This window comes from Glarea lozoyensis, assembly GCF_000409485.1.
Source record: "Glarea lozoyensis ATCC 20868 chromosome Unknown GLAREA4, whole genome shotgun sequence".
Taxonomy (NCBI): domain Eukaryota; kingdom Fungi; phylum Ascomycota; class Leotiomycetes; order Helotiales; family Helotiaceae; genus Glarea; species Glarea lozoyensis.
This window is the reverse complement of record NW_007360999.1, coordinates 1,235,230-1,256,872: the sequence shown is the minus strand read 5'-3', so window position 1 is coordinate 1,256,872 and position 21,643 is coordinate 1,235,230. Positions and strand designations below refer to the sequence as shown.

General features: G+C 47.5%; 8 protein-coding genes across 8 annotated transcripts; 3 read left to right on the top strand and 5 right to left on the bottom strand.

Annotated features, from left to right (window-relative positions):
* Positions 1-292: 292 nt before the first annotated feature.
* GLAREA_09769 (Nucleotidylyl transferase) lies at positions 293-1,856 on the top strand (the record flags this gene model as incomplete). Its single annotated transcript, XM_008086365.1, has 3 exons — positions 293-678; positions 764-1,033; positions 1,079-1,856. 3 exons carry the CDS (start codon positions 293-295, stop codon positions 1,854-1,856), a joined length of 1,434 nt encoding a protein of 477 aa, XP_008084556.1.
* A 1,213-nt stretch (positions 1,857-3,069) lies between these two features.
* Positions 3,070-3,834, top strand: GLAREA_09768 (alpha/beta-Hydrolase; the record flags this gene model as incomplete). The annotated part of the gene is made up of 1 exon (XM_008086364.1): positions 3,070-3,834. One exon carries the CDS (start codon positions 3,070-3,072, stop codon positions 3,832-3,834), a length of 765 nt encoding a protein of 254 aa, XP_008084555.1.
* Positions 3,835-5,365: 1,531 nt separating this feature from the next.
* GLAREA_09767 (uncharacterized protein) lies at positions 5,366-6,856 on the bottom strand (the record flags this gene model as incomplete). The annotated part of the gene is made up of 1 exon (XM_008086363.1): positions 5,366-6,856. The coding sequence occupies one exon, from the start codon at positions 6,854-6,856 to the stop codon at positions 5,366-5,368; it is 1,491 nt and encodes a 496-aa protein (XP_008084554.1).
* A 1,421-nt stretch (positions 6,857-8,277) lies between these two features.
* GLAREA_09766 (Ankyrin repeat-containing protein) lies at positions 8,278-10,001 on the bottom strand (the record flags this gene model as incomplete). The annotated part of the gene is made up of 2 exons (XM_008086362.1): positions 8,278-9,836; positions 9,887-10,001. 2 exons carry the CDS (start codon positions 9,999-10,001, stop codon positions 8,278-8,280), a joined length of 1,674 nt encoding a protein of 557 aa, XP_008084553.1.
* Positions 10,002-11,212: 1,211 nt separating this feature from the next.
* GLAREA_09765 (uncharacterized protein) lies at positions 11,213-11,585 on the top strand (the record flags this gene model as incomplete). Its single annotated transcript, XM_008086361.1, has 3 exons — positions 11,213-11,311; positions 11,368-11,529; positions 11,577-11,585. 3 exons carry the CDS (start codon positions 11,213-11,215, stop codon positions 11,583-11,585), a joined length of 270 nt encoding a protein of 89 aa, XP_008084552.1.
* A 740-nt stretch (positions 11,586-12,325) lies between these two features.
* Positions 12,326-14,878, bottom strand: GLAREA_09764 (uncharacterized protein; the record flags this gene model as incomplete). The annotated part of the gene is made up of 3 exons (XM_008086360.1): positions 12,326-13,873; positions 13,924-14,510; positions 14,629-14,878. 3 exons carry the CDS (start codon positions 14,876-14,878, stop codon positions 12,326-12,328), a joined length of 2,385 nt encoding a protein of 794 aa, XP_008084551.1.
* A 1,755-nt stretch (positions 14,879-16,633) lies between these two features.
* GLAREA_09763 (uncharacterized protein) lies at positions 16,634-17,530 on the bottom strand (the record flags this gene model as incomplete). The annotated part of the gene is made up of 2 exons (XM_008086359.1): positions 16,634-17,458; positions 17,516-17,530. The coding sequence occupies 2 exons, from the start codon at positions 17,528-17,530 to the stop codon at positions 16,634-16,636; spliced, it is 840 nt and encodes a 279-aa protein (XP_008084550.1).
* A 1,382-nt stretch (positions 17,531-18,912) lies between these two features.
* Positions 18,913-19,864, bottom strand: GLAREA_09762 (Trypsin-like serine protease; the record flags this gene model as incomplete). The annotated part of the gene is made up of 3 exons (XM_008086358.1): positions 18,913-19,229; positions 19,285-19,483; positions 19,535-19,864. 3 exons carry the CDS (start codon positions 19,862-19,864, stop codon positions 18,913-18,915), a joined length of 846 nt encoding a protein of 281 aa, XP_008084549.1.
* Between the last annotated feature and the right edge of the window lie 1,779 nt (positions 19,865-21,643).

Below are 21,643 nucleotides of genomic sequence, written 5' to 3'. Positions count from 1 at the left end.
GAGAGCACGATCTGTCGGTCTCTTTTTCATGCACAAATTCATAATAAAAGTAAAGACGAACTTAACTATTCAGTTGCATGTTAGTTTTACTTCATTTTCATTCAAGCCTCAACTTTATACGAATGTAAACAGGAGATTCTTGTTCTTTGTTACGAAAAGCAAGAATGGTCTGACGACGCCAATAATCATGTGATTATGACATTCACCGCCCAGCGGCAGAATTTTATATCCCACCTCAAAAGAACAGCAGAGTCACAACCCAATTTACCCCTCCAAATTCAACAAACTCGAAATGGCAGATTCCACATCAGAAATTCCAATCCCTATTAGGGTGCAAGAAAATGCGACAGAACCTACTTCGACCGGACAAAAGATTGATCCTTGGAATGTACAAGGAGAAATCGGTGCAGATGGAGTCGCGAAAGCAATTAACTACAACACCTTGATTGAGGAATTCGGCACCAAGAAAATACTGGCGGAAGATTTGGAAAGGTTCGAAAAAGTCACAGGTCACAAACCTCATAGGTTTATGCGGAGAGGAATTGTATTCAGTCATCGAGATTTGAACTTGATTTTGGACCGGCACGAGAGAGGGGAGACATTCTTCTTGTACACAGGGAGAGGGCCAAGCAGTGACAGCATGCATATAGGACATACCGTTCCTTTCGAGTTCACCAAGTAAGAAGTGTTAATGTTTTCTTATGATTTTACTATTGCTATGTTTACAATTGAGGTTTCGAATATGTACTGATGACTCACTCAGATGGTTGCAAGAGGTCTTTGATGTCCCGCTGGTTATCATGATGACAGACGACGAGAAATTCATATTCTCCGAAAAGCGAACTATTGAAGAGGTCATGAGCTACACAGCTGGGAATGCGAAGGATATTATTGCCGTTGGGTTCGACCCGAAGAAGACGTTCATATTCAGTGATTACGATTACATGGGAGGCGCATTTTACAAAAATGTTACGAGAATGTCAAAGATGATTACATTAAACACGGCAAGAGCGGTTTTTGGGTTTAATGATAGGTGAGTAATCTGAATCTTTCTAGAAACTTTGCTAATCCAATTCAGTTCCTGTATTGGAAAGATTCATTTTGGAGCTGTCCAAGGCGCAACATCCTTTGCAAACTCTTTCCCGCACATTTTCGGCGATGACGATTCCAAAACATCACAGATTCCAGCTATGATTCCATGCGCTATTGATCAGGACCCTTATTTTCGTTTGACCCGAGATGTAGCAGCCCGTCTACATTACGCAAAGCCTGCTCTGATCCACGCGCGATTCCTGGACGCATTACAAGGTCCAGGCTCTAAGATGAGTTCCTCTGTCGACACCTCTGCAATTTTTATGTACGACGAGCCAAACAAGATCAAGAATAAAATCAACAAGTACGCTTTTTCCGGAGGACAAGACACCATGGAAGAACAACGGGAGAAGGGTGGCGACACAGAAAAAGATGTGGCTTACCAGTACCTGACGTTCTTCTTAGAAGATGACGAGGAGCTCGAAAAGATCGGCAACGACTACCGGACTGGAAAAATGCTGACCGGCGAGCTTAAAGCCAAGTGCATATCTGAGCTCCAAGTTTATGTAAAAGGATTCCAAGAGCGAAGAGCCCAGGTGACTGACGAAGTCGTGGCCGATTTCTTTTCAGCCAAAAAGCTCGAGTGGAAAGGCAACCCAAATCCAACCGTTGTCGCAAAAGAGGGAGGTGAGGCTGGAGCATCAGCAGAAGGAGATGGAAAGTTGTCGAAAAGTCAATTGAAAAAGATAGAGAAGGAAAAGATCTTTGCTCAGCGCAAAGCAGAAAAAGAGGCCGCTAAGACGGCGAAGGCCGGCGGCAGTTAGGATACAACTTCGTCAACAACGAATCAACGATACCCAAGAATGGCTTTTGCATGTTTCGGAAATGCTAATGCGTAGGCTGCTTCTGTGTTGCTCTCTGTCCACATTCACAATCAATGATTTCTCCCTTCGTCATCAATTGGAGTTTCTAATATGGTGCAAGGGTTTTCAACATAGAGCCAGATGCGTCTGTTTTGGTATTGCTGTACGCTTCCGGAGCATGTCTAGGATTCTATTTCTGGACATGTTCTCAGAGGCATGGTATCGACTGTACGCTGCAACAAACTTTCGGAGTTACGTTGCATCTGAGTCCGGCCTATATGTCGAGAATATCTCTTACTTCTCACATGAAGCCTGCGAGTACTATGATACGAAGGCATCAACGTGTTGTGGAAGCCAACACAGTTTGAACAATCCCTCGCTCTTCTTCTGTATCTTGAGATCTTCATTTGTCTTTTCATTGCTTTATATACTCAGTCAAGTTGCTTCTACCCTGTTTCATTTGATACTCGGCAATTTACTTTCTACTAATATTATAACTGAGACCGCTCAAAGGGTAGATGGCCCACTGTTATCTGACCCAGCGGTACGTGGTAAACGAATTGGGGCAGGTACATAAATTGAACTCAGCCTGGTTGAAAGGCATTCAAACTCAATGTTATGTTTTGGTGCTCTAGCCAATGCGTGGGCTAGTTCGCTGGGCGGTCTGGATATTTCAATGCTCCCTTGCTCACACTGTGGGTCACATAAGCTGACTGGGCCCCCACTCTTTACCTAGATAAAATTCTACGGCGATTTTCTCGCATAGTATTACTTTTTACTGGCAATACTCGCAGTACCTAACCAAAGCAGGAATAGTCAAGGTAAATACTCAACTACTCGAGCCTATGCAGCTCACTAGACTCTAGTCAATTCAAGGCAAACTCGAAACAATCGTAATTCAAATAAGCGATTTGTGGTATCTTCCGATACACTACTGTCCCCTTTGTGCGTAATGGGGATCATCCTATTTGTTGGTCTTTCAGGGCATGTGCAGTGGCATTTTTTGAACGTAGAATCCACAAGTGCATATGCTGTGAGAAAGCGTCAGACTAATACTCATATAACTTCACATTCGCCTCCAATTTCAAATTCCAAGCTGGCTTTAGTTCATCCCGTTCAAAGATATTGCATGTAAACCCAAACACTAGCTAATCACATCTCACCAACCAACGCAATGACTTCCAAACCAACCATCCTTCTCATCGGCGGCGGCTGGCATTTCCCAATCAGCTACTCCAAGCTCACCCAAGCCCTCGAAACCGCCGGCTACGAAGTCCACGTCCCTCTCCACCCCTCCATGAACGGCGCCCGTCCTCCCACCGCTTCCCTCGCCGAAGACACAGCTGCTACACGCACATACGCGGTTAATCTTATCGAAAAAGGCCACACCATCGCGGCCCTCATGCATTCCTACGGCGGCCAAGTGGGCACCAACGCTCTCCACGGTCTCGGCACCACATCTCGTGCCTCCCAAGGCCTTACTGGGGGAGTCTCGCATCTCATCTACATGACGGCCTTCGCGCTGCCAGAAAACGGGTCTATGGCCGGCAAGGTCGAGGAGATGGGAGATTCGGCGCTGATGCCTTTAGCGTTTGATTTCGCGGATGACAAAACGGTCGTTAGTCGCGATCCGAAGATGTTAATCGTCGGCCCTGGGGACGAGGAGGAGATTGAGGCGTATGTGAGTACGTTTGGGAGGTGGAATGGTCAGGCTATGTATGATACGATTGAGAGGTGTGCGTGGAGGGAGATTCCGGTTAGTTTTGTGGTTACGACGATGGATATGACGGTGCCGGTTACGTATCAGAGGAGCATGATTGAGTATATAAGGGGAGAGGGGGTGCAGGTGGGGGTTTTTGAGGTTGAGACGGGACATTGTCCCGGGTTGACGGGGACGGGGGAGGTTGTGGGGTTTGTGGGGGAGATTTTGGGGAGGTAGGGGGTGGAGGGGGAGGGAGAGGTGGGAGAGCACTACACTTCACAGTATCGAGGAGAGTTTTTTCATTCGGGAGCGAGATACGGTGCCATGGACTCCGAGCGCCGTGTTCCCAGCGAGTGTTGGCTACTACATGTGATGACAGCGTATCAACTCTCAGGTAATGACGGCTCATGGAATGTGGCAGTCGTAGTCAACAAATTCCAAGAACATTAAATAGGTCATTTTTTTCCCGTCCTAACACTAGAAAAATAATCAAATCTCTCAACACCATCAATTTGATTCCGGACACAGATCTGCAGCATCTCACCCACCAACTAAGAGATAGACCACTTTCCTTATCTCACGAACTGATAATGTAGGACTCAGGTGAGACTAATTACCCTATACTACTATACGTAATCGAAACATACTACGAGCGATTAGCCAGCTATAAGTATGTAGTTCGGACAACTGGTAATCAATCAATTACTGTAAGTTTAGCTATCTATCACAGTCATGCACGTTCGGAAAATTAACAGCCTAAATATTGGGCACCGCCTTGATTTAGAGCCTCGAACATTAAGGTTGCTGAAATTTTGTGTTTTTATCTAGGAGTCTGATGGATATCAAGGGTTGTGAATGTTTGAAGTTACTACTAATGAAGATTGTTATTGTATGAGAGAGTGTTTGTTTTATGAGACATGATATGAAAATGAAAGGGTTTACCAAGCCTCCCAGGGTTTTAGATAGGTGTGTTAATAGTATAAAAATATTGGTGAGGTTACTAAATCAACTCTTCATATCCCCTACTAAACACGGCTAATATGTCTATTTCACCTCTTAATTAAACCGTAGGGACCTGCTAGTGCTTATCATACAAATCAATGTCACAGTGAACTCCTCAATTCCACAATCGGTGTGAAATTCAATAGTTACGAGCTTTTCTCCGTGAAATATAAAGGATATATTCTTAAGCGACCTTTTGGAGATTTGTAACAAGAAGAGGAGCGATGGCGGGGAACTCAGGGTAGAATAGATTGTGAAATAAGAGTCTTGCTTGCCTATAAATACCTCATTCAGTGCAAATTCAAATTTCCACACGATCAGCACTTGCGTGGCGTGAGTTATATCAGATATAAATACGTCGGCTCCATCACAACATCCACCTACCCATTCCATATCTTCCCTAAAAATCCTTAGCATTAACCAGCGATCTATATTGCATCTTAAAGCTTCAAGTGCGAAATTTCAGATGTATCAAGACCAGGATACGCTATAACAGGGTACATAAAGGCACAGATAACAGCGGCTCCCAAGATTGTAATGTGGAAACCAGATGTGATATCTCAACTATCTATTCGCTCGCCAGCAATTTTTCTAAATACTCTTTACATCACCCAAATAAACTAGATATGGTATCTCAACTTCAAACTCATACATCCTCGCCAGAAATGCCTATACCCACGCTTATACAAACGCCAGAAATCGAACCCAAAACTCCATGATCAATCCTCATGATCTTCACACCCAAACACCTCCACACTGGCGCACTCTACAGCCCCAAAGGCGGCACCTCATACATAAGATTATCCCAATTCCCCTCGCCCTCCCCGACGACCTCTTTAACCACCAGAAGCTGTCGCACCCCACAATACGCACCGCGGGTGGCCGTGCGGTTCGCCGTCACGTAGTGGCCTTTGGCATGCCAGTATGCGTCGTCCATGCGGGGTGTGCCTTTGATGGTGGCTCTCTTTGCATGTGCAGAGCGTGATGTTGGAGGGGGTGCCATACTTGAAACCCACACCTTGTCTTCAATTATTTCGCCCTCAATCTCCGTGCGTCTCGCGTTAAATACAGGCATTTTAGCAAGCCAGTTCGCGAGTCTCTGGATGGGTGAGAAAAGCCGCTCAACGCGGCGGGCGAAGTGGAGGCGTGATTGGGTGCCTGCATCATAGGAAACACGAACATGTGGGTTCATGTAGATACCCTTATCATATCCATTCAACTCATCCCATATCGCCGGACTCGTAGGAAATGAAGGTAACGCCATGATATCCGCATGAATCAGACAGCACTCCGAGGAATCCCAAAACGGTTCCGGCTCGCTCCTGAATTTCAGCGGGAGGTTTGGCGAGGAGATTTGCGGTTGGAGGTAACGCGCGTCGAATGCGGTGATGCCTCCCCAACAGGATTTCACACGTACGGCGTCTTTGCCGGCGAGTACGTCGTTGCGTGATATCGCATCGCCTTCGCCTGCGAACCAGGGGAAGATGGGCACGCCGATGCTGTAGCCCTCTGCGTCGCGCGTCGCAAAGGTATCGTACATTTTCCACCACCCGACGAAATCTGCTCCACAGGCTGCTTTGTACATTGCATTCCCGGTTTTCTCGTCTACATTCGTGCCCCAGATTAATCTTGTCGCATCTGCTGCATCAAAATATACATCGTTGATAAATAGCACTTTATCAAAGTCCCCAGCTTTCCCAGTTTGCAATGGAATAAGTGCTTTATTCCTGACTTCCGCAAGATACGCAATCCGCTTAACTCGTGATTCCCCCGTAGGGAGTTTCGTCCGCGGCAGACTAGCCATGTCTAAAGGGTTCTCCGACTCGGATACTAAAGCGTGTTCGCATTCTAACATGCCACCTAGCTGTTCCAGCGCCTGCGTCGGCCCGCCATAGATACTAACAAACACTCTTTCCTTCCCGATCAAATCGACGAGTTGCAGTAGACTGCGCCCCCATGCCCCGGTGATCAGATCTCCATCGATGATGTTCGCGGCGATGTAGACGCGTTCGTGCGCTGGGACTGTGAAGGGTGGAGGAGAGGTGTAGGAGGCGTTGAGGAGGAGCTGCCAGAGGAGGAAGATGGTGAGGAGAGGGAGGAGGTAGATAGGTCGGAGACAGAGACGACATGCTCGTCGGACGGTGCGTAGATAGCTGTTTCGAGGCCGACGGAGGGGTTTGTCTTTGAATTCGTCGGGGGAGAGGGAGTCGGTGGATGTTCGGGGGAGGATGTGGTATTGGGGGCTGCTTGAGGGCATTGCGAGGGAGGACGGGGTCCTCGAGGAGGATATCTAGATCATGAAGTATTTGTAGGTTGATAGGAAAACGATGACTTCTGGATGAAGAGGCGCATGGTAAGATTCTGCTCGAGGGGTGTGGTTGTCGTCCTTGGCTGCTGTTGAGGCGTTGGTGATCGGCGCAAGGATGTTTGTACGCGTACGAAGTACGAGGAGAGTGGAGTGCGGCGCAATATTCAGGGGTCAAAATATATCAAGGCCGGCGTCTTCTCTTGATATATCCATGATGGCACTTCATTTTCGAATTGATAGATCGAGATCTAGCAAACTCTTGAACGTTAATCGTTAAATTGCAATTAAATTTGCACGGTACAAAATCATACTATTCCCTCAAACTAAACACAGGGTCTAACTGACAGCTCCCCACCGTACTTGTCACGAGTCAGTCGCCGAGTCCCTAAACTAACCTCTAAGCTACACATCTAGCTGCCATTCTAGAATCCTTAGAAATTTTTAACCGCAAATAACTTCACATCCCCTTAACCTCCAAAGTAAAATCTCACAACACTAACACACAACCTCTCATGTCCAGTCCCGCATATCCAAATACCTACTGTTGAAGCTCTCTGCCTCCTCTCCATGCTAAGGGACTGTTCGTTCAAAAAAGTCGTTTCTAAGCCTTATCATCGTGTAGGTTACCTCTAGTAAACTTACTTCGGAGTAAAAGTAAAACTGTAGCGATTCGTTTAGATAGACTCTCTCTTTAAGGAAGATACACAAAGTCTACTGTTATAACAAAGGTCGAAAATATAACAAGAAGTATAAAATCCTAGTATTAGTAGCGGACGCAAAACTCGAGGTTAAAAAGAGAACTTAAGACCTGTTTTTTTGATTTTCTATACAAATCAAAACTGGAGTCAGAATTCCGTGAGTCTCCTAGTACTGAAGAATTGTCACCAAAAATTACGAGGGTGGCCAGCTGGAGTCCTATTTAACATAATTACTAATACAAAGAGTCCTGCCAATAACTCGAAGAAGCGCTCTGCAGTCTTGGGTAAACGGGCCCTAAGGATCGCGTCTCAGCAGATAATACTCGACACGCAAATCTTCTCTAGCATCTATAAAGAATGTTGTAGACTCCTGGATCGAGGGTTCAGGAGACGCACACTGTATTCTATACGCTCCGCTTGTCTGCTGGATTGAAGAAACTTCACATATGTATTAGTCGTATGGACTTAGATCCTCGATTTAACAATGGAAAATGCATCCATGTGATTTGATTTTGGTAATTCGATAGACTAGCTTATTTAAACGTAATTAAGATACTTTCCAAAACACCCCCTCCGGTACTCCAGTCCCAAGTTCCCAGCGTTGAAGAGTTAATTGCCCTCGCCATACCCCAACACACCTCTTGTTTAGCGTGACTACGAGAAAGGCTCATCCTAATAATAATCTCTATACGCGTCATAAACCTCCCGATACCTCAACTCCAAAACAAACTCCTCTTCACTTTGCACATGATTCCAAATCCCATCCCTCTCCACTCCCCTATCAACAAGCAGATCACGCATCGAATCCAGCCCCTCCTCCACCACCACCGCCATCGCCCTCCCTCCGATCTCAGGCCTATCGATAACCGCCCCATTTCCCCACAGGAGCTGCAACATCTCCACATCCTCTCGCTGGACAGCCAGGACAACCGGCGGCGTCGACCCGAGATTAACATCCGCACCGTGCTCTATCAACAGTCTTGCAATACCGAGATGACGGTGACGTACTGCAGCCATAAGCGGTGTATTAAACGGGTTATGGTTGGGATCCGCACCATGATCAAGCATGAGGCGTACCATATCCAGGTTCCCGACCTCGACGGCGCGAACGAGGGGGTGAAGTCGCCATTGTTGCCAGTATCCCCTCGGTGTGTTCGAACGTGCAGATCGCTCCTGGCAGTCTGTATGTATATTGTTGAGATATGGCGCCCCGCCATGATCGATGTGGTATTTCACCATAACCAGGTTATTTACCCCCGCACTGCGATCCAGTTGCAGAATCATACTATCCTTTCGACAACAGAGCTTGACGCGATAAAAGGACAACGCTTTCTTCTCTGGACTCAGTATCGCAATCAATCGCTCGTATATCTCTGGAGTGGGAGCCTGGATCAATGCATGTGGATATTCAAACTTCATCCAGTAAGAAGTTGGGTCGTCATCCCATGGAGCTCCGAGATCGAGGAGGAAGTTGATACGATCCGTGCTCGCGTGATCTCGTGAAGCCCTAACCACGTACTCCATGAAGACGGCTGGATCATAGATGCCCACATACTGGTCTTTTGTTTCAATTCCAAACTCTACTTTGTTGACTAGCTTGAACATTTCTACTCCCCCGTGGACCAGCGCAAGCCGATTTCGATCCATACCACTCTGAGCAGCAGCAGTATCGATGTGGGCGTGGGAGGTTTCAAGTCCACTATGATAGCCTTCCCATGGCTTTAATTGGTAAAATTTTCTCGCCAAGTCGATATCTCCGAGATAGATGGCTGCTTCGAGGAGTAGACGTTTTAGAGCTGCGTCTCCATCAGAAAGAGCAGAGTAATTGGGCGTAGAATCGATGTAGTTGGACGAGTCGTCAACAGATAGGCAGGGTGGGTACTGCGGCAGAAGGCGTTCGTAACAGCAGCAGTACTCCCAAAACCCAACTTGACACAGCGTGTCGATATAGTATCGCCTTGCCGTGTCACTTTTATCATTAAGCGTCTTACCTAGCCAGTCAGCCGCACGGTGAATGAGATGCTCAGGACATAGAGGGTGCAGATTAGGCTGGGTATAGATGCGGTGGGAAAGGTATCGTTTGAGAAACGTCAACCACGCAGAGTCTCGCCCGACAGGTCGTTGTGGGTTCGAGTATCTGAACGGATTACCTTTCTCTCGCATGGCATGCACTGATTCGTCAAGAAACCGTGTACGAAACATGTTCTCTTCGATAAGAGTTCTGAAATGCCCTATTAGCTGTTGTTAGTATGTAAGAACCAAGGGACGGATTATGACCTACGATTGACAAGTCTTAACCTGAGGGCTCCCTTGAGTGAACGTACACGGATAGAGAAGTGTATAATCTCTTCAAGCAGCTCGAGAGGAAGAGTAACGGGCTCTATCGTCTTCTCCATAGCGATGGAAACCCCTCTTTCTTCTTGGAAAAAAACACGACTCTTTTGTAGTGCCGATCGACGCAATATGTTCGGGCACACGGTAGAAGTAATGGATGATGTTGCAACTGATGGGAGAAGGTCCGAGGGAACTAGGGGATAAGGGGTGGCTATATATAGTCGTAAATTTCGTAGCGACAGCCTATAGGCAGTTGATACTCGTGTAGGACTTAGCCGGCAGAAGGATCAAACCAGCAACTCTCGGGGAGGGTGCCAGTACACCTGACGGTCAACTAACGGACTTACCGGTACCTAGCATCCATGATTTTGACGCCTGGTGTACTCCGTATGGATTTTGTGCAATAACTTCGTTAACTTACTCCGAACCTGATAACTGCATGGCACAGTAGTCCATCGTGATATGCTTGCGTTATGTGATAATGTTTAGAGAATAAGGAAGTCGAGGCTGGATGCTAGATAGTTGCGGCACGTGACTAGCTAGTCGAGATTAGGCTAGCCTCTCTGTTGGAAATCCACCCCTTTAAATTCATCCAATTCCATCCATTTAAAAAGAGGCAGCCATTATCTGTTATATGTTTCGTAACCGACGTCGAGACCGGATGTGGGAGATTGCGATGAACTTCGGATTCGAAGCAGAGAAGCGTTAAGGTGATCAGAAACTCAGAATCATACTTTCAACAACAGACATGGCTTGTACAGCATCTGTTCGGGTCTGTCCACGTAACCAACGATAAGTCTATAACCTTACGTCCAGGCTTAATTTAAGTAATATGGCCGGAACTCGTATTTGAAGAAAATTATTGCCGCCTTGCCAATGTAGTGTAGGTCACCGTCCAAAATTCCGTGTCCAATGTAGCCGTGCAATTTGTATACCACAATCGCTAGATACTATAGCGGACCTCTATTCGAACTCTCAGCAATCTTATAACAAGTGTTATAAAGCAGAGTGTTCACGGGCATGGCTGCCTAGCTTGTTACTCCTGTAGGCTGTGCCTCACACCGACTTGTTGGTTTTATAGCACAATCCTACCTAGCTACACCTAGCCTACCTACCTAATCTAGATACCACCTCCTTCCATCCCATCCCAACATCTACATCACCATTCCTTTCAACGTTGCAAGACTACATATATCACAAACAAGCATAACACTCACCACCCACACCCTCAAAACCCAACCCAATAATCTCTCCCCCTAAAACACAAAACACAATGCCACAAACCCCCCACCTCCCCCCCGAGCTCCTCGAGCACATAATTCATTTCTCGATCCGCGCAGGGTCACTCAAGGAAGCTCTGAGACTACGCCTCGTGAGTAGTACGTTACGCACCGGCCCTCCCCGTCGCTCCCCAAAAGCTAATCCTAGCAAGGAGATTTCAAAACGCTAGTAGAGCAGAACATGTTCCGGACGCGCTTCCTCGATGATTCCGTGAGGGCGTTGCGGGCGCAGGGTCCGGCGTTTGGGGAGCCTGATTTGGGGTTCTTGAAGAGATATCTGGCGTTTTGTGTTAATGCTGGGCATGAGGTGGTGTGTCCGGGACATTTGATCAATCGTGCGGCGGATTGGCTAACCAGACCACCTAACGACGACAGTCAAGAGACGAGACGGCGGCATGTCGATGCGCTCTGTCAGGTCGGGTTTTGGGAGATGTGTTGTGAGGAGCGGATTGTGGGGGATAAGTGTGTGGATGAGAATGGGAATAGGGTGATGACTGATGCTGAGATGGCCTTGTGTCATGTGCTGATGGAGATGGCGTTTTTTACTGGGGATTGGGAGGCGGTGAGGGGTCTTTAGGGGAGGGGTTTTGGGGGGGGGGAGGTGGTGTGAGTAGGAGTAACAAGCTCGATCTGCCAGGCAGCCAGGTGGGTTCAGGGTGTCTCTTATTACTTCATAATCCTAAAGAATACCTGGATGGTAGTAGTAAATCTCATTAATCAATTTCACCACCACCAATTCCTAAGAATGATAATCATACAAACACCAACCACCAATCCCCTATTCCTTCCCTATTCATCCACGCTGAATACCACGCTCACTACCTAACACCAGACTAACAATCTTCATCCTAGTCCCTCCCATTTTTCATCCCTATTCCCCATCACCGATGCCCCTGGTTCCCCACAATTATATACACATCCCCCCTATTCCTCTTCACAAAAAAGCATATAAAGCAGGCAGAACAACCACAGTAACAAGTACAGACGCGAGCAAAACCCTGCACGCAAAACGAACCAAAAATCAGCATGTAAAGGCGCAGCAGGGGAGGAATATCAATTAAAAGGACAAAAGGCTTAGAACAAGGATAGAGTGTGATATGAAAGCCTTACGCGTCGCGTCGTCCACCACATAGTCTCGTGATGAATCCTCCAATCCAATCAACAAAAACCACCCGCCAGAAGGCTTTGAGGAAGTTCCTAGACTTGACTTCCTTGTTGGAAGGCATGGAGTTGGGCGTAAGTGGTCGGTCCGCTGTGGGAGAGACGGCCTTTTGCTTCTTTCTAGATACTAGCTCCGAATTTCCTTCGTTCGTCGAAGTTGCACTGCTCTCTCCCTTGGTCAAAGTCTCAGCCGTATCAGCTTCTGAGGGTCGCAAGCTTGATCGAGGGGTAGCTTCCTGTAAAGTGATCGTTGGCCCTTGAATGTTGACGGAATCTTGTTGTCCATGGCCTAGCTGTCTCTCCCCACCGACAATAAATGGAGTGGCAACAGCTGGGGCGGTGTTTGGAAATAAACTGTTCCCAGCCTTCGGAGAGGCTTTACCAGGACTCTGGCGAGGAGAAACATGATCGATTTCTATTGTAGGTTGATCGGTTGTTGGACTTTGGTCTCCTCCTGAATCAGTCTGCGAGCCACCGAGAGTGAAATCCTTTATAGATCGGGAAGAGCCCTGCCTTCTCTCCATCAAGCTCGGACGCGATGACTCCGGTTTAGCCTCTGGTACAGAGTCGTCTGGGACACCATCACTGTTTATAGAAAGATGCTCTGGAGGGCTTTGGCTGGCGATAGGCATGTCTTTGTTATTCTCTGTGCTAAATGCATGACTTTTGTCTGTAGGAGAGATCGGTGAGCTTTCGCCGAGTAGCTCCTTACTGGGTGTTGTATCAATATCGGATTTCGATTTTTGCTCGCTTGGAAGTTCCTTCTTGTTTGCTGTAGTTTCCAGAGGATTAGGATTAGGCGTTGGTTTGGGAATTTTATGATGTATAACAGATTCAGAGGACGCATCATCAGTTATTGGCTTCTTGATCTCGTCCGCGGCTGAAGAAATGGGAGCCTCGGCCTTGCTAATTGAGCCATCCTGCCCCGATGCAGGCTCGCTGCTTGAACTCTTCCGCCCGATGCTATGCCCAGATTCTTCATTGAGATCTTGCATGGAACTAACACTTCTCAAGGCGCTGTTTCTGTGACGCCTTGTATTCAATGAGACATTGTCCAACTCTTGGTCTTCGCTGATGGCGTGAAGTGAGGGAGACGAGTTTCCAAGAAGTCTCGGCGACGGCATGTCTAATCTCTCAAAAGAACGACTACTAGCAATTGTACCTATTGCTGGAGATCCGGGAGAGCCAGGCAAGGTATTGTCTGGTGGTAATTGTCTCTCAAGTGTATGGATCTGCGCAAATACACCATCACGATCGGTCGGGAATCGAACTAGTGTAGGATCATTAAAGTTTGCCCTTAGATCGTGCGCCGGATTGATCAGAGTCGAAGGCGAGGAAAGTCTTCGGCTCTCCAAACTATCAGCGACTTTATCGGTAGGGCCAGGACACTCGTGCGGGAATAGTGGAACTCGATCCTCTTCTGGAGTTGGTGGATAATCAAATTCATCATCGTCATCAACGATATTCAAGTTTGGTGTATATTCGGTCTCGGTCTTCAAGGTGTCAGCGCGATATCAGATCGTGGTGTTGAATATGGACTTACAATTATGTTTTCATCTAATTTCGCGGCAACATCAGCTACTTCAGCTGCCGTACTTGCCACTTCTGGGATAGGAGTGTTTGACAACCTTCGATACCCAATTCGTCCGGCTTCCTCATCAGAAATCGGTGGGGTAGATTGTCCTCGGTCAAGGAAGGCCGCCGTCTCAGCAACCTCAGCAGCAACATTCGCTATATCTGGCGTTCGAGCTCCTTCCCGAGCCTCTGAGTCCTCTGCCTGCAGAGCGTCTATACGAGGTGTGTGCTTTGCTGCAAATGGCGATTGGACCGGTTCCTTCGTCGGTGGTGCCTCAGCTTCGGTATTGGTGGGTTGACGAATTTCAGGCACACTGTCCTCCGTAACATTTTTATCCAGGTTCTCCGACCCGTTGACAAGGTTATCTGCAACATTGCCTACCACTTTTGTATTCGTTTTCACTGGGGTTTGGGTATCTATATCCGTGGATTCTGAATCCTCGTTGGGTGACGATGGAATGTCGGTGTTCTTTTTGCCTTGCTGGAATTCGGCAGAACTCACGTAATCTGCAGGGACAGAAAGAAGGTTGTTTCTATTGCCAATATTGTCGGTCACTAGATGCAAACGACAGTTAGAATAATGCAACTCAATCCGAGATCACCGAATAAAAAACCATCCATCATCCGATGTGTTTCAAATCACTAAGTATCCATAGAAAGGAGCGTAACCTACCAGTTGGAGCTTCCTCGTTCAACACCCACCATTCACCCTCTCCCACCCGGAACTTGTATTGGTATTGTTTCCCTTCCTGAACCTCGACTTCCTTTGTAAACTCAAGTTCGCCATCCGCCTTCGTCTTATGTTCCATCTCCTGAGGATCCCATTCCGGATGTGAGAAGGAGCCTGCCAGATAGATTGGCGGCTGTGTGCCAGGTGTCGAGAACCTGATTGTCACCGTCGAGGTACGATCTGAGGTTGCCATGATGGCATCAGGATGTGCTTCTATTCGTCGATGGTATATTCGAAATGGGTGAGTCGCAATATGGATACACGACTGATCGAAGGGATTGCGGAAACGATAGATGAGAGAGCTTTAGTCTTCAGATATGTCAAGAGGTGGTATGGAGGAAGGAACGATGGTGAGGCTGGGCTGATGTTTGCGAGGCTAGGAATGGTAAGCTGATGCTAGTGAACATAGTAAACTACGATTGGAAATGCAAATAGAAACACATGTAAGGAGAGATGGAAATCAGGGTCTTGAAAGCGCAGATGAAGGTGTTTTATCCATACCCCGCGCATGTCATACGACCGGGCTAATAATCATGCAGCTTGCGTCAGATGCCATGGCCTGCATTTGACGATAACACATACAGATTTTGTGTTTGTTGGTAGGTAACTTTTGGAATTCACTTACATTGACGCAAACGAGAGGATCTCAATCCAACAAAAAGATTAACATGTGCTAGAGAGGCGAGACAGAAAAGTTGGCGGCGCCACGAACTTCGAAAGACCAGGACGACGCAGGGCTGACAAGGCTATGTCGAGATGCAGCTGTATCTGGAAAGGTGTATTGAACTGCTGGTTTGTAGATTGATGTTTTGACGATGTAATGGAAGACCTGGACGGGTGCGGAATAATACGACGTAGACAGCGATTCCTCAGCCGTTGAGCTCTTGTCTCATACAATACTTCATCATCTCGCCGCAGCGGAGTTCTTGGTCCAGACGTTGCGAGCTCCCCCACATGTATGCAGCCATATCCAAGGTTTGCTGTGTTGCGTGCATCGCATTTCCCTGGCATTCCAACTTTTGCATGCATGGCCGTTGATACGTTGACTCTGGATAAGCAAACGAGATAGCTGCACCCCGATACGAACCAATGATCTAATACAGCAGCAGCCATCAGATGATAAGACCACCCACTGAGATGCTATGGGCACCTTTCTCCGCCCAACAGTTAGCGATGACACCAGAGGTTCGGTATCCAACGACGTGGTATTATTCCACTGCTCTGGCAGACATTTTATACCGTCGAAAAACAATGGAGATCCCCCGATCACAGAGAAAATGATACAATGCAAAATGTCTCGAATTCTTCTAGAAAGCCGATGCAGGGTAATTTCAAGCTACTCCTAGTTTTGAGCTATGCGTTGGTTCGCGACTCGGGCCGCCGCCGATCAGCTCTGTGAGCAAGCTCGTTCTCGCCATGCTGTTCCCTCTCCCGCTTCGGTTCATTCCAGGAACAAAAGATGTACATACGGAGCCTCACTCCGAGCGTTTCAACATCAGCAAACAGTGGCGGCGGGTTTGAGTCGTCCAATCCCCAACCGAACGCTCAAACTCTATTTTGCTTCCTTCGACCGTTCCCTCCGAAGATGTGCAACAAAACATCATCTCTGTCCATTTAAGGCGTTGCGGTCGGAGCAATTTGTCCTGGTCGATTTGGTTGTTACCCAAGTAAAGATCCGTTCGTTGGTATCGTTCCATGGTGTGGGGCCATCTTGTTCGTGTTTTTGGGTAGATGGGAAAGCTGCCAGTTCTAACGAGGAATCCTAGGGTCCAGATGAGAATGGTAAGGTGTACAAGCTCCCAGTTCTTTTTTTACCCAGTCATGAGACTCCATCTCAAGCCAACCCGAAACACATATTTCCATCCTTCACAGAATCTTCGGATATGGACTTGCGTTCCGGAAATATTATATTATTTGTTCTTACAGATTCTGCAGGCGAATGGAATATTTATGGATGATGATTTTGTCCTCCTCGGCTCCAATCCGACCCCAACTCAGCAGGTCTTTGGGCGTCTCCCCTAATCACCGTTTCTGTGCCTCCAATCTCAACGAAGCTTTTGCGGCCTTCGCCCTCCATTTCAACTGTATTGTTCGGAGGAGTTTCGAATTTGTTATGTGGAACTATAGGCACTTGTGGTGGGCTTTGCGGAATATGCACAGGTTGAGCTATGATCTGTACTGGAGTTTTCTGTTCAGTCGACTGTGGAACCTGATATTGTGCAAACTGTGGCTGCAATTGGGTCTGCGAAGGCGCCATCAACGGCTGTACTTGGTGATTCTGCTGACTCTGCTGCGGCTTTAGAACTCGCTTTTTGGCTTTTGATTTACTGTGTCTCCACAGACAGAATATAACAGCCATGGAGATGAAACCAAGTACAAATATTGCGCCGATGACCACGCCGATAATCAGTCCAATGCTGACCCTCTTCGGCTTGGGCGTACTGCTGCTTGCCGCAGCTGAGGGACGGGTAGTAACGGTGGTTGTTGGATTAGTCCTTCTCGATGTTGTAAGTCCGGCACCTGCTGTCGCGGTAGCTGGGTAGAAAGCGGTCATGCTCGAAACTGATGCTGAAAGGACAGACAGAGCAACGTCTAGACAGGTCGAGATGGCCCAAGTCTGATAGTCGCTTATTTCAGTTGATGTACATGATTGCGCCAGGCAGGTTGTCAGGAAATTTTGCACATTTGTCGTTTCACTCGCGGGTCCGCATTGGCACAAGTTGTCGTCAGCTGCACATCCGGAAAGGTCAACGGCTCCATTGAAACAAGTTTGCTGATGTTCAGTTAGAAAACGAGAGGGGACACGGATATAGAAGATGCGAAAACGTACAGCACATGATGGCATCTGCGTCTGACCCAAGGTACCAAGGGGTAGCTCAATGACCAGCAGCAAGAAGAGCGGTAGCGAAGAATAAAAGCCCCTCATGTCTTCCAGCAAACGCAGCAACAAGATATAAAACGAATGTACGTTGCAGTAACACGAGCCAAAAAATACGGTCAGAAAAGAGGAACACTGAAAAAGACGACACAAATTGACGCGGTCACGAAAGGGATGGTAAAGTAACAATGTGCGAGTGACCTCGATACAAATGGCTGAAGTCCGAAGGCTTGCATATATTGTCCCGCTTTGACATGGGTAGCTGTCTCATACTTTCAGCTCTTTGGCTGGATAACGACCCAAAACCCGTGGAAAAGAACGGTTTTGGCGTATCAAGGTCCGAGGTTTATCTCCTCAAATCTTATGGGACAGGAAATGTCCGTAAATAGGTCGCGAATCTTCGTGAAGTCGCAGGAAAAGATTTGCCAAGAGGATTGAAAAGTCGAGCGTTTGCTGTGGGCACCTTTCTCGCTGAACCTTCACCGAAGCGACGATGGCTTGTTTGAAGGTAAGACTTCATTGTATCGTTATGGAATTAAGCAGGTAAGTGGCTGCAACCGCTTGTATCTTGAGAATGCCCCTCCGGAGTTTGGAATTCTTTAACATGCCATCTTCGCCAGGCGCATTTCACAACCGCTGGGGGCTGTCCAAGGCTTCACACAGCTATATTTGTAATGAATGAAGACTACAGCAGTACTGACGACAGCGGCCTTTGACTGTTACAAGGTCTCGAGTCGAACCTCTTGATGAAGCAGGATGTATAGACTTTCATTGAGCATGATGGAGGAAATTTGAAGTCAAAATAGGTGTGGCTAGTGTCATGAGCAAGCCATGCGTTCAGACCATCGGCCCGATGTCAGGGCCGGATCTGGTCCATTGACGAAAAGTAGCCCTTCCTTTCTACACACCTTCATGCTTCATCTATGGATGTTTTGACACAGAAAAACGAATTCGCATTAGAGTGCCTTCGTACACAATGTTTATCAACTTCTTGGGCCAGACGGTTAATTATGAGAATATCACGGTCCGGCTCCTGCCTAGGATCTCAATTGACCCATTGGGGGGAACATGACTGAGGTGATCAATGTCACAATTTACACACTATTGAGGCTTTGCTAGATATCACTTATTCATACGAGGGCTGGTGGGCTTTTTCAGAGAACAGAAGTCATCCGGCAGAATGGAAATCATTCATAACTCATTTTCATTGACGATCGTAAAGAGTAAGGTAAGCCGTAAACTCTACACTTCAGCACCCTATGATTCCTCTATCTGACCACTTCTAGATCCTCCTCCTCGCTCAGAGTCCCCACAGTCTTAGATAATCCCAATTCAGTGGTCTGGACCATTTACGTAGCCAAGTTGGCGTTGATCCAGGTGACGTAGTTACCGAGTCTAGTGTAGACTCCTGGGAATCCAGCCTCAGCGCATCCTTGACCCCAAGAAACAACACCGATCAAGACACCAGTGCTGGTGTTGATGATTGGACCACCACTGTCACCTGAGCACGAATCCTTTCCTCCCGCAGCCAGACCAGCACAGAACATGTTGGTTGTGACGGAAGAGGTACCGTAGCTAGCCTGGCAAGATGATCGGGAGATCACTGGCACTGAAACGTATCTCAAAGAGGCTGGAAGAGAGTTCGAGTTCTCGCTTGTTGTACCCCCTATTGTATATCAAGTCAGTATTGAGTCAGTCGCAAAATGGATGACTATGCTTACATCCAGCGGTAGTTGTAGAAGTACCAGCAGCTGGGTCTGAACCTTGGGCTGGAAGAGTGGCATATTTGATGGTGCTGCTTGTTGGAAGGGCAGTTGCCAACTTCCAAACGGCAACATCGTTGTTGATGGTGGAGGAGCTGTAAGATGGGTTGACGACGATGGATGAAACACTAACTAAAGTACCACCAGAGGCCCAAGTCTAGAAAGATGGTCAGTGTGAAAATAGATCATAAGGCGAATAGTGACTTACGAGAGTTCCGGCGCGGACTTTGACAGAGGAAGCAGACTGTCCCACCGAGCAGTGGGCGGCGGTCACCACGGTCTTGCTATTGATGAGAACACCACCACAGAAGTGAGATCCACTCTTTTGCAAGCTGACGATGTAGGGAAATTGGCCAGAGGAAGCGGCAGATCCACCAACGATTTGGCTGGCACCACCTACACTGGTGCTTGGTGGAATTGGGACTGGGTCGCGTTCAAAGATTGGCTTTGGGTTAGGAGAGAAGACCTCAGTTGGCGCAGCATTGAGAGCTGGCAACATGGCGAGCATAGTTGCCAAAAATGCAAGTGTTGGCGCCATCTTGAAAGCTGGTCGGGTCAAGAACTGGAGTCTGAGAATGGAGGAGAACGAAGTGAGTGAGTGAGGAGATGTTCAGAGATACTTCGCTGATGACTTTACGTAGGTGGAATACTCCTCGACTTATATACAACTTCTGGCACTATTCATAGGAAGTGTACCTGCTAGTCAGTCCTTGGCATTCTGTTCTATCAGGCATATCCAGCGAAGCTTGAGGAAACAAGTTCGCCAATCTCCTTCCTATTGCGCGATGTCAAGATAGAACAACTGATTTGCTCAAAAGTATAAGCTCCAAACGGTATCCAAAAGTAGAAGGCGAATACTAGGAAAGCACCACTCCTCCTACTTCCAGACGTGCATAACGGGAGGCGACTGGACGTTGATGGACTTGGAGCACCACCATCTCCAGAGCTAACTAAAATGACACTGCGTCCGGCGGTTAAAGATCTTTAGCATGTATGGTTATCTCGGCATGACTGGCTATTCGCCGTCTCTGGGGTATTTCGCTACCCTGAGGCGAAAGTCGCCTATGACATCCAGGACGTCGCTCATTGATATTAAGCATGCAAGGCATATGAACACTAGTTCCCCAAGTCGTCTAAAAGAATATCTGTACGACAGCAGCTTTCAGTTATCTTGCAACGCAATGTCGCACTGAAATAACAACAGCGATGTCTTCTGGTCTGGATTTCGCATGTTTTCCTGCCCACAATTGAGATATATCACGATCTATGGTCGGGCGGCCCCGCCTTGATCAACTACCGGCCTTCCCTACTCGTAAGGCGGTGCCGGATTACAGGTCTTGGTATTCTGCATCTCACAACATGTATGGATATCTGATCTCTTGGCAATGTGAATCCGGCGACATAATTACGTTATTCGTCAACGGCAGTTTGGCGGCTCCGTGGCTGCAAATACAAGGAATGTACCTCCAACTTTATGCGGTCCTGAGAATCACCTTCTCTATTTAGGACTCGATACCGTGCTACATCGATAACGAGGAGATCAAATTCCTGCAGGAGGACGTGGTGGCATCTGATGCTGGCCGGATACAGGCACCCAAAGGATTGTAACTAGTAAGTCTCGCAGCCTCGAATGGAAAGACCAAGGTAAAACCCAGTGTCGATTATCTCAAAGGTATTCAAAGCGGGTTGGTTTTTGACCAAGAATAACTAAAATATCACTACAACTTCATGGGTGTCTATTAGCATATAGTGTGTATGCGGGAGCAAGAAAGTAAGCTCAGATTGATGAAGGCTTAATGGTCTTGGCGCATACAGATGGTGGCGATCGTGGGTTTATCACTGATTAGGTGCTCAATAGACACAAGGATCCTGGGGAACCCCACAACTTCCAACCTCGGCGGGAACGCGACTCTGAGATATGCCTGCATCTTCACAACACTGATTCCACGCAACCCACGCACAACCGCCATGATAATGCGAAGAACTTCTAGAAGAATGGCAATCCTTCCTTTTTCGAGCTTCTGCCTCCTGCAGATCATACATTTGCTCCGGGACAGCGAGGTCGCGGCACAGTTGTTTGTCGAATCAGAGGACATATCACGACATGGTTGAGTCTGTGCCAGATCAGCTGGATGGTGTGACCTCGAATCATCGACTTTGGGCTTCCCCATTCAACAACAGCTCACAATGATACTCGCGGAAGGAAGGACTTGGCAATACTTTCTTGCTCTGATACCCTCTGGTACCTCCATTCATTGGCCGCTTGTCTACCTAGTTCGAAATCATTACAAGCATCAATGACATGTGAGACCATAGC